The sequence below is a fragment of the Prionailurus viverrinus genome, chromosome A1 (genome assembly GCF_022837055.1).
Source record: "Prionailurus viverrinus isolate Anna chromosome A1, UM_Priviv_1.0, whole genome shotgun sequence".
Lineage (NCBI taxonomy): Eukaryota > Metazoa > Chordata > Mammalia > Carnivora > Felidae > Prionailurus > Prionailurus viverrinus.
In genome coordinates this window covers 121,875,447-121,886,627 of record NC_062561.1, presented here as the reverse complement: position 1 = coordinate 121,886,627, position 11,181 = coordinate 121,875,447, and the positions used below count along the sequence as shown (strand labels likewise).

Sequence of the window (11,181 nt, the reverse complement as noted above, 5' to 3'; positions counted from 1 at the left end):
ACAGCGCCGGACGTGCCAAGCCACGGTTATTTCCCGAACACTCCCTGGGGATACGGGCAATTTTTACCGAATTTGAGACCCAATTTACAGCTTTTGAGGCGGCTGCCGGGATCGTGTGAGTCACGCAGTCGCTGACCTTTGTCACACCAGACTCAGCAACACGGAGGGGGGTTAGATTACAAGCCAATCTCAGAGGGCGGGTGGTTGTTTCCGTATTTATGATCCTTTTCTTAGGGCTGCTGAGTGCGAGGCTCAGGGGCGGGACGGCACCGGAGCTCAGGGCCAGGCCGCGGGGCGCGGAGCGGTGGGGTCACGGGCCCTGCAGGCAGGGCGGGCCGTTTCAGGTGCGCGCGGGCCCCAAGCCGCCTCAGCTGCGCCCCCCCTCCCCCCGCCGCCCACAAACCGCGGGGCGGAAGGGGGCGGGGCGCGACCGCCTGTCCGTTTCTCCGGGGGGGGGACAATAAAGTTTCGAAAGTTTGAAAAGGCAGGGAAAAAAAAAAAAAACCCTCGCCCCTTCGGCGGGGCGGGTGTGGACGCCTGCGGCCCGGGGCGAGCCCGGCGCACGGCGCGCGGGGATGGGGGTCACGGTGGACGTGCGCCAGGTGTACAAGTACCCCTTCGAGCAGGTGGTTGCCAGCTTCCTCCGAAAGGTACCCGCCCACTCCGGCCCGGACGCGCGGCACCCGGGAGCCCTGGCCCAGCCGTCCGCGCTCGGGGCGCCCGGCCCTGTCCGGGCCCCCGCCACGACCCCCCGCGGGAGTCTCCCACCCCCACCCCTCCCCTTCTCGCGCTCCAGATGCAGGGTTCGCTTCGGGATATGCAGGGCGGGGGTGGGAGTGGATTTCCTCGAGGGCTCCCCTTCGTGGTGCGCGGCGCCACGTTCACACCCTGTCCCGGAGTGGCAGGGAACGCAAGTTCTGGAGCCTGCTTGAGGCTGCACAGGACTTGTGGATCTTTCTAGTACCTCATGGACCCCTTAAAAGCTAGTGGGGACCGCGGAAGCCATCACCCTAGGTTTCCCAGCATTGTGGCTCTATCATCCCAGTGGAGGTGGCTGTGGGACTTGGGGCAGATTGCTTACCCTCTCTGTGCCTTGGTTTTGTGATCTGCGAAATGGGGACATAATAGTACTAAGTGAAAGGGTTAGTTGCGAGGACTCAAGTGAGATAATTCATGGAAACTCACTGATGGAAGGCCTCTAAAGTGTTGTAGTTGTTTGTGCTGCTCTAACTACTACACCCCAGTCTCGGTGTTCAGTGGCCCTCTTTTCTCAGGGCTCCTCCGAGGACTGTGCTCATGGTAATAGAAGGGGAAATTTCGTTGAGAAACTGAAAGCACCCAGGCCAGGGAGCTGGGACTCCTGGACTCTTGTCTGTCTCTGCCTTCAGTTCCTTCACTTGGTCAAGCGTCTCTTCTCTTCAGACGCAGTTTCTGCTTCTAAGAGTGTTGTATCAGAAGATATTTTAGGTTCCCCTTCAGCTTTCATGTTCTTAGACAAGGTTTGCCAGACTTGTAACTTGCCTTGGGTAGCAGCCACCAAGCAGTGCACTCCTTATACAACTCACAAGCCATCAAAGGGAGATAAGGGGAGAGGAAGTTAGTTTTTTTTTTTAAATTAATGTTTGTTTATTTTTGAGAGAGTGCGCGCACAGGACAGCGAGGTGGGGGGGGGGGGCGGGGTGCTGTGTGCAGATACAGAATCTGAAGCAGGCTCCAGGCTCTGAGCTTTCAGCACAGAGCTCAACCCTGGGCTTGGATTCATGAATGACAAGATCATGACCTGAGCTGAAGTCAGTCGCTCAATGGAGTGAGCCACCCAGGTCCCGAGGAAGTTAATTTTTTAAGTGATAAGACCTGACCTTCACATGAGGAGGTGATACAGTTCGGGACCCAAGCCAAGGATTGTAGGACTCTGGGTAACATGGTGTTGCCATAGAAGTCTTTTTTGGGGGAGAATGTCAGCTTGTTGATAGATCTTCAGTATCTAGAATAGTGCCTAGCAGCTAGTAGGTGCTCACTAAAAATCGGATAACTGATGAATGACTAAATGAATGAAAGCTTGAATTGTGGATCTAGTGTAGACTTTGCCTTAGGCCAGACTTCTGGGCCCAAAAGAGAAACAGCCAACTCTCCATTAAAAAAAAAAAAAATTATGTTTATTTACTTTTGAGAGAGAGGGAGACACAGAATCTCAAACAGGCTCCAGGCTCCGAGGTGTCAGCACAGAGCCTGAAGCGGGGCTCAAACCCACAAACTGTGAGATCATGACCTGAGCCGAAGTCAGACACTCAACCGACTGAGCCACCCAGGCACCCCAACAACTCTCCATTTTTTCTTAGGAAGTTGGGAGTGTGGATTCTCTAATGCCACTGCTCCCTTGGAATGCCTTCTGGATTGCACTCCTCAGGAGCTGATCTTTGCCTTGTCAGACCTGGAAGGGCACTTGATCCAGATCAAAATCATTGACTATCTTCTCCAGCATTGGATAGTTACTGCTGCACATCTCTTTTTCTCTCATTAGACTCATGCCTGCAGAAGCACATAGCACAATGGCATGCTCTCTTTTAGAGAGTATTGTTCATGTGGTCATGCTTCTGGGCTAAATGCTTTTCTTCTTTGTACTGGGCTTGGTGCTAGGACACAACAGATAGACCCTCTTTTCGTGGGGCTGATGGTGTCTTGTAAGTGAGGCTGACGTTAATAAATGGCCAACAGATGAATACGTACTTAAAATTGATGATATGTATTTACAGAGAAAGTTTATGTTACTGGGACCAAATATAGCGGGGAAGGCCTGTTAAGGTCCCACACGGTGGCCACGAGGAAAGGCTTTGTCAAACAAATGGCCTGTGTGAAATGATGGCTGATGTGTGAGTAGGACTTTCTCAGGCAAGAAGAGAGGGGGAGGAAGTGCTTTCATACATTATCGTATCTACCTCTTCCAGCAGCTGCAAGCAGTTAGGACTGACTTCCATTTCATTACGTAGAAAACCTGAGATTCAGAGGATTTGAGAATCTTTTCCAAGTTCCCATGGCCAGCAGCTGGGAGAGCCAAGATTTCAGCACATCTGAATCCTAAGTCTACACCCCTAGTCCCCCAGACTGTGCTGCCTTCCACATAATAGGCATTCCGATGACTACTGAGGGGATAAAATGTTCCAGAATCATCTTTGCTGTGCTCTTTATCCAATTTCAGTTTTCTTCTGTCTATTCTCAGGACTTATTTTATCTTGGTGGACCCGTTGTGCCTGATGTAGGGGTATAGCTTTGATGTGTGGTACAGTGAGAGAATATAGTGTCTCAGGTTTCTGTTGCTATGTAACAAATCACCCCTGTGATGCAGTGGATTAAAGCAGTGGTAGACCTTTCATTCTCATAATTCTGTTGACTGGGCTCAGCTGGGTGGTTTTTGTGTGCCAGTGTCTTCTAGCTGAAGTCACTTAGCTGCATTCAGTTACAGTGTGGAAGATTGCTTGTAAAAAACTTGGCAAAGTGCCTGGCACATAGTAAATAAGGCCTGAGGAGGATATTTTAGAAGGTAGGGTTTCAGGGAAAGGAGAACATTTTCAGAAAAGACCTAGCAGTGGAATGATGTAAGCACTGCAGATGATACTACACTTCCATTCTTTTTTTTAAATTTATTTTTAAAAAATATTTATTTATTTTTGAGAGAGAGAGAGAGAGTGCGAGCAGGGGAGGGGCAGAGAGAGAGGGAGACACAGAATCTAAGGCAGGCTCCAGGCTCTGAGTTGTCAACACAGAGCTCAGTGCAGGGCTTGAACTCATGGACTGTGAGATCATGACCTGAGCCGAAGTCATATGCTCAACCAGCTCAGCCACTCCTGAGCCCCATACACTTCCATTCTTTGTGTTCACAAAGCACTCCTTCAGAGAGTGCCGTAGAGATCCCTGGAAGGGGCTATGTGAGTCACTAAATTATGAGATGTCAATAAATCCGTTTGCTGTGAGAATTTTCGTCTTACATTACTTGAAGCCATGAACTGGAAGTCAGTAGATGGATGGCCATCATTGTGCCTTCCCCTTTCAAAGCAGTTTTTGGGTGGCCTAGGGACACAGTTTTCACCAGTCTGTATCGGGCCCTAGTGCAAATTAGGAAGAGGTATCATCTAAAGGCAGTCAGAGAAAGATAAATACATGATTTCACTTATAGGTGGAATTTAAGAAACACAACAATGAACACAGGGGAAGGGAAGGAAAAATAAGAGAAAAAGGGAAGCACACCGCAAGGTACTCTTAATTACAGAGAACAAACTGAGCGTTGCTGGAGAGGTGTGGGGTGGGGGGATCTTCTAAATGGGTGATGGGCATTAAGGAGGGCACTTGTTGGGATGAGCACTGGGTGTCATATGTAAGTGATGAATCACTAAATTAGACTCCTGAAACTATTATTACACTCTATGTTAACTAACTTGGATTTAGATAAAATCGAAAAAAAAGAAAGAGGCACCATCTTAGTGGTCGACCCCACGAGCTCCCAGTAAATGGGGCTAGTGGAAAGTAAATGGGGGCATTTATGCAAATTAGCAACAATGGCTGTTACCCAATCAGGCTCTTGGGGTAGCCATAGAAATTGAGTAGGGCTGAGTGGGAGTTCCTGGCAAAGCTTTATTGGGTTGGTTCCAGCAGAAGGGAGACAGCACAGAGTCTGTAGGCTGGGTTCCCAAGGAGAGGTCTGGGAGGGTTTTAAGGAGGCCTAGGCTGAAAAGGGTGATGTCCAAATGTGTAGGGGTGGGTTTTTCTTTTGTTCTGTTTTTTTTTTTGGGGGGGGGGGTGGCTTGTGCACTTAAAGGTCAATGCTTCTTGCTTCTTCTTGAGTTGCATGTCTAATCAGCGTGTTAAGTTCCTATCCCTGGGTGATTTTTAGTATTAGAATAAGGGGAAAACTCAGTGGAAATTCATCACTGGGTCTATCTTGGCTCAGGTGGTTGGGTTTTCACAGGGGAGTGTCCATCCCTTTTGGTGCTGGAAGGTTAGCACAGTGTCTGAACTGGATCAGACTCGTTGAAAACTGGGTCATGGGGGCTTGTTTGGAGCTTGGGGCTTCTGGCATTTGGCCTTAGATTCTGATGGCAAGAAGCACCTGCAGGCATTGCTAGAAGACTGGGTTATTGTGGCTTGTTAGCCATTTCCTGGGTGTGGGGGCCCAAGTCTGGTGCCTGTTCTGTCTCAGCACTCCTTCCTCTAGGTGGCTGTAGCCCTGTGCCCACCATCCTGCTAGATTGGAAGACCTTGTGCAGTGAGCAACATGCACAACTCTATACAGCAAACCTGCTGTCTTAATTTCATATCTGTGAAACAGCAGTGCCATGTACCTTACCACCTATCTCCTAAGAGTGTTGTGAGGATGAAATGTGTAACAGTCTGACAAGCATTAGCTTTTTATAAGTGTAAGATAGTAAGAATGATCTTTTTGGCTGAACATACTTCTATATTTCTTTTAGTCTGTATGTATTTTTTTTCAAAGGAAGGCACTTGGCAGAAGGGACAATCATATGAGGATCTCTGGGAAGCATTTAATCTGATTTTTCACAATGGTATGTTTGAAGCTGCTTCAGCACTGAGAACGTTCTATTTTAAATAGAGTCTACTGATCTACGTCTTTTGGTATGTTAGGACTTGCCTTCCAAGTTATAATATACTACTATTTTTAAAACCTGAGGAATGTTTGCTCTTCTTACACCTGCCTGTTGGATACCACAGGCAAAATATTAGCTACATGCTTTCAAAGCTGAGTGGTACCTTGAAAACAAACACCGCAGAGTACTCTTTGTTCATGGAATATAGTGTTTCCCAATGAACTCTTAGGTAGGTATGCTATGAAACCCAAAATGGTTTATTTATCAGATGCTAAACTGTAGTTTCAATGAGGTATATTGTCAGTGTGCCTGACAGTGTATTTTGGTTTCTTTCTTTGTATGATCTCTTACCTTTCTAGGTCTTATCACTTATAGCTGTTTCCTTTCCTTTATTTAAAACCAGCTACAAAGAGAACACAAAGTTGCATGGATGAGTGTAGCAGTCTAGAAGCTCACTCATCTCTTACAAGCTCACGCCAGTCTGTTTACTGAGCTTGGGTTCACCAGTTAGATTCAAACACTTGTTCAGTTTTGTCTATTTGAAACTTAAAGTTATTAAAAAGGACCCAGAGGGCCTTTGTGTTGACTGGATTTTCTTGTTAATTCTCAAATAAGGCCAGAGACATTAAGAGTTTTTTGTACTATAGAGTTGTTCAGGTTAATTTTCTTTCTGTGCTGTAGGCCCAAGAATCATGGTGAATAGAGTGTGAGGTTCATGGGCTTACACTCTACCATTTATTCCTCATGCATCACAAGCACCCAAAGAGATCCTGGAACATAGTAGGTGCTCACCAAATCCTTGCTGAGTGGATAAGGAAATGCAGTATTCAGGAATTTGGCCCTATGTGATTTCACACTGAAGTTGTTGTGGGTCTCAGTAACATGTCCTTACTTAGGGTATTGTAATAAAATGGACAGATCAAAATAATTTCTTTGCTTCAAAACAGCGGCCTCGGGTTTTATTTATTCTCGCCAGGAGCCTGATGTGCTGAACAAATGGTTTGAGTGTTTACCCTTACACTCATAAAGGCGATTTATGAATGGCTATTTCCATTTAGAGTAGAAAGTTGATTGGGCAATTAATAATGTTTCCATTTCTGATCCTATCTTTTCTCCCTTGCAAATCTGACACTTAGTTGTGTAGAACATCTCTTCCTGCAGAGCTCCTGAAATACTTGGGGTAAACCCATATTTCCAAAATCCGTGTTTTGATGAATGATAAGCCTCGTTTAACATAATGGTTGTTTATCTTTTTACTTACGCTGTAATAGTCTTTCTTTTATCTTCCTATCCTCAATTCTCCTAGAAGAAGATTAGGTACGACACGAAGCAGAATGGTGCAAACGGGAAGAGTACGGGCTCTGACATCAGCCGGGGGGACCGAGTGCTTCTAGCTGTGTGAGTTTGGGCAAGTCAGCTCTTTTTCTATGCCTCGGTTTCCTCATCTGCAGAGTAAGATAATAGTCACTGTCTTCTGGAATTGTTGGGGGAAATTAAGAGGATAACGCACATAGTTGCATGCATTGGCACACAGTAGGTGCTTTTGAAGTACAGTACTTGTTAAAAATCTTGAGAGTAATACTAACAATAATAATTTCTTACATTTATTCCATGAACCTGGAAATAAAAAGCTGAGAGGAGTAGTCTGCAGAAACCTTTACCAACTTGGAGTAATAAAGAGAAGAAAGAACAGGAATAAAGGTGCACATTTGAATTCTGACTTGTTTTTTAAATGTTATTTGAATCATAAACTGTACTTGGAAACTTATCTATTGGTGGTTGTGGCTTAATAAGTTTATAAAAGGTAGGATGATTCTTAACTATTAAAGTACTGGTAATAAAACTTTTCCTAGGTCTACTAATGGACACTTATAGTAAGTTTGTGCATCTTTTTGCCTCTAGGAGATGAGATAAATAAAACATGGCCCCAGCCCTCAAGGGGACAGAGGAAATACATTAATTTTTGTGATAAATGCTTTCTCAGGGGCATGTTACAGATACAGAGTGTGAGGAAAGGATCCTATCTTTTTAAATAATATTTTATTTTTAAGTAATCTTGACACCCACCATGGGGTCGAACTCACAACCCTGAGATCACACACTCCACTGACTGAGCCAACCAGGCACCCCATTTTTAATTATTAATCTATGAGAGCTTTTAGAGTGCTTAGAAAGACTTTGTTGCCTTTTCAAAAATGTCAGTACTCTCTAGTACTTTCCTGACTCAATGCCTTCCCTAATGCTAGTAGGGAGGGATTGTCAAGAGTTCTTGTCACATGGACTCTGAATTGGGAAAGCATGAGCTTTGAAGTTTTATTCTAGGAAAAGAAATATGTTTTAATGATTTTTATTTTATTTATTTATTAAAAAAATTTTTTTATGTTTATTTTTGAGAGAGACAGAGTGTGAGTCGGGGAGGGGCAGAGAGAGAGAGGAGAAACAGAATGCGAAGCAGGCTCCAGGCTCTGAGCTGTCAGCAAAGAGCCCGATGTGGGACTTGAGCCAAAGTCTGATGCTCAGCCGACTGAGCCAGGTGCCCCTGTTTTAATGATTCTTTTTTTTTTTTTTAACGTTTATTTATTTTTGAGACAGAGACAGAGCATGAATGGGGAAGGGTCAGCGAGAGAAGGAGACACAGAATCTGCAACAGGTTCCAGGCTCTGAGCTGTCAGCACAGAGCCTGATGCAGGGCTCGAACTCACGGACCGCGAGCTCATGACCTGAGCCGAAGTCGGACGCTCAACCGACTGAGCCACCCAGGCACCCCTCTAAAGACTCTTAAATCATCACCTACATATATTTAGTTTGCAGATGGATACTAGGAGTATGCTTTAATACCACACCACAGTAAATTGCAAGATAAGCACTGAAGTCCTGAAACTGAGTTTTAAAAGATGTAGCCTTTCATTCTTCATCAGCAAGAAACTGCTACTGTTTATTGAGAACCTGCGTGATGCCAGGTGTTACACTTTACATAAAATTGTTCCCTTTAATTTCTGTGACAACTCTCTGAGATGGATTTTTTCCCCCTATTTTCACAGATGGAGAAACTAAGGCAGGCTGAGATTAAAGCATTTTGCCCAAGACTCTCACAGATGGGTTTCAGACTGAAGTCTCTTGGGTTTTAAAACTCACTTGTTTCCAACATTCTGTATTTTCATTTTAACTTTGTTTTTTTTTTTTTTCTTAAGTTTTCATTTAGAAATACAGTTGACCCTAAACAACATGATGTTTAGGGACACTGGCCCCCACACAGTTGAAAATCTGCATCTATGTGACTTTAGACACCCCCCCCCCCCCAATTTAACTACTAGTAGCCTGCTGTTGACTATAAACCTTACAGATGAAATGAACAGTCAATTAACACATATCTTGTATGTTATATATATATATTATATACTGTATTTTGATGGTTGGAGAGCTAGAGAAAAAAATGTTGAGAAAGGCATAAGGATGCATTTACAGTACTGTCCTGATTGGAAGAAAACCCACATGGAAGTGGACCCACACTGTATAAACCCCTGTTGTTCAAGGCTCAACTGTAATTTGACTTAAAAAATGTTGTAAAACAAAGAATTCCAGGGTAGCCTTTACCCAGCTTCCCCAAACCACTGTATAGATTTTAAAGCCAGGGAATTAGCATCGATAAAATGTTAACTGATCTACAGACTTTATTCAGATTTGGCAGTAGTCAACTAATAGCATTTTTTCCAGTTTAGGAGTCAGTCCAGGATCCCACATTGCATTTAGTTGTCCTGTCTTAGTCTCCCCCAGTGTGGGACAGATCCTCTATTTTTTTAAATTTCCGGACCGACCCTGGCACTTTTGAAAGAGTACTGGTCAGTTATTTTGTAGACTTTTTATCTTTAAATGCATCTGGTTTATGTATGCATTTAATGTTGAGATACGAGGCTTTTCCTTTGTGTCACAATTATTTTCTTTCAAAGAAACTTCACGTTGTCATTGCCAATTATTAGGACATTTTTGAATGAATAAAGGCGATGTGACGTCGTTGGCCTTTGTTTAGAATCATAACTTGTTCCAGGCAGAACGGCCTTGCATGTCCTCTGGTGGTCCATCGCCCCGGCTCCAGAGACGGCAGCATCATGGGCTGTGTGTCTGCTTGTCCTTTGTTCTTTCTCCTTCATCATCCCATTGTCCTGAAAGGCTGATGCACAAGCATTCAGAAATTTATTGACTTAAAAATGTTTTGTCCTTGAACATTGAAATTTTGAATAATCGATGATTCTTTGATCTTTGTATGAAATAAACTTTGCTTTCCTCTAAGATAGACTATTGCATGTAGGTCATAAAGGAAACTTGGCACAGTCCCTGGTGATGTTTTTGTTTAACTAAAATGCCACATCTCTTTTCTGCAGCTCCCCTGCTTTGCATGTGGATGTTTGGAAGCAGCCTGAGGAGCAAAGATTCTCATAATGCTTATGAAACAGAAATGTTAACATACAGACTTATTTTAGGTCCTCTTGGCCTTTGTAGGACTAACACAGCTCTGTCGCTGAGTTGCTTCCTTGTGCTCTCTTGGATGCCATTTAGAAGTTGGTACACAATGGCTCCTTTGGAGGTCATTGACTCTTTTTTGGGAAGGGGTATTATAAAAGGCAGGCATTAACTTCTGAGCCTTTTGGAAAGTTGGTATTTTAAAAAGTCCTTACTCTTAACAGTAAGCTTTATGAAAGCTTGTATAATTTTTCCCTTGTAAGTAAGAAAGGTAAATAACTATATCGTCATGAAACTCTTCCCACAAATAGAGTGACTGTTAATTCCTGTAATTGGATGGACTCCATTTTTTGGCCTCTCACTTTTCATAGCTCTGTGTTTGTCTTAATGTGTATTTTCTCTTTTTACCCAGTGTTTTGCAGTTTTTGGCCTGTAACCTTTTATTTATTTACTTATTTAGGCCTCTTACCCATTGATGTGTAAAAAGTAATTGAAAGCAAGGTATATGACAATGTAGAAGAGTCTCCATTTTACCCTTGTTAGACTGTGGTATTTGCAATAGATTTGTATCTCAGGAAAAGGAAAAGGAGTTAGTTTACACATTTGGTAAAGAACGTAAACTCATGAATAAGTTCAAAATGAAGTGAAGTATACCTTGGAAGATCCCTTAAGTCAGCCAGAATATATGGCATATGTGGTGACTGTACACAGCCCCCCATGTGGTAATTATTTTTGTGCGACTGCAGCTTATGATCCACTGAGCCAAGTTCAGAGATGGCACGCATTTTGGGCAGATACCTGGGTGTTCACACCACTTTGCTTCCATGAGAGTCCCCAGCGTGGAGTGGGGATTGGAAAATCCGTGTGACCCTGTTTATGCCATTGCCATTATGCCTTTCATGCAGAGATTCCTTATCTTAATAGTTGTTGATTGGTTTATTCACTTGGGGAAGTACTAAATGAGATAATACATATGGCAGCCTCTAATACAGGCATGGGCATAGTAGAACAGTGCATACTCAGTAAGTCTTTGATGGTCTTAATCCTGACCTAGCTTGATCCGTTCAGTGTCACACCGCATTGGAAAAAATGTCCAGAGAAACCTGTCCACTGCTTCCTGCCTTCC

General features: G+C 44.0%; 1 protein-coding gene across 4 annotated transcripts in view; it reads left to right on the top strand.

Annotated features, from left to right (window-relative positions):
* The first annotated feature begins 511 nt into the window (after positions 1 to 511).
* Positions 512 to 11,181, top strand: part of PRELID2 (PRELI domain containing 2) — a 65,847-nt gene continuing 55,177 nt past the window's right edge. Inside the window, exons 1-4 of one of the 4 annotated variants that reach the window (XM_047865881.1) lie at positions 516 to 650; positions 5,486 to 5,555; positions 6,907 to 6,995; positions 7,229 to 7,298. Coding sequence is in view for 1 of the 4 variants with exons in the window: in XM_047865852.1 (XP_047721808.1) it covers positions 576 to 650 (75 nt within the window). In the remaining 3 variants the exon portion in view is untranslated. Of the gene's footprint in view, positions 651 to 5,485; positions 5,556 to 6,903; positions 6,996 to 7,228; positions 7,299 to 11,181 lie in introns of all 4 variants that reach the window. The other 3 variants (XM_047865871.1, XM_047865861.1, XM_047865852.1) reach the window with 3 other exon arrangements.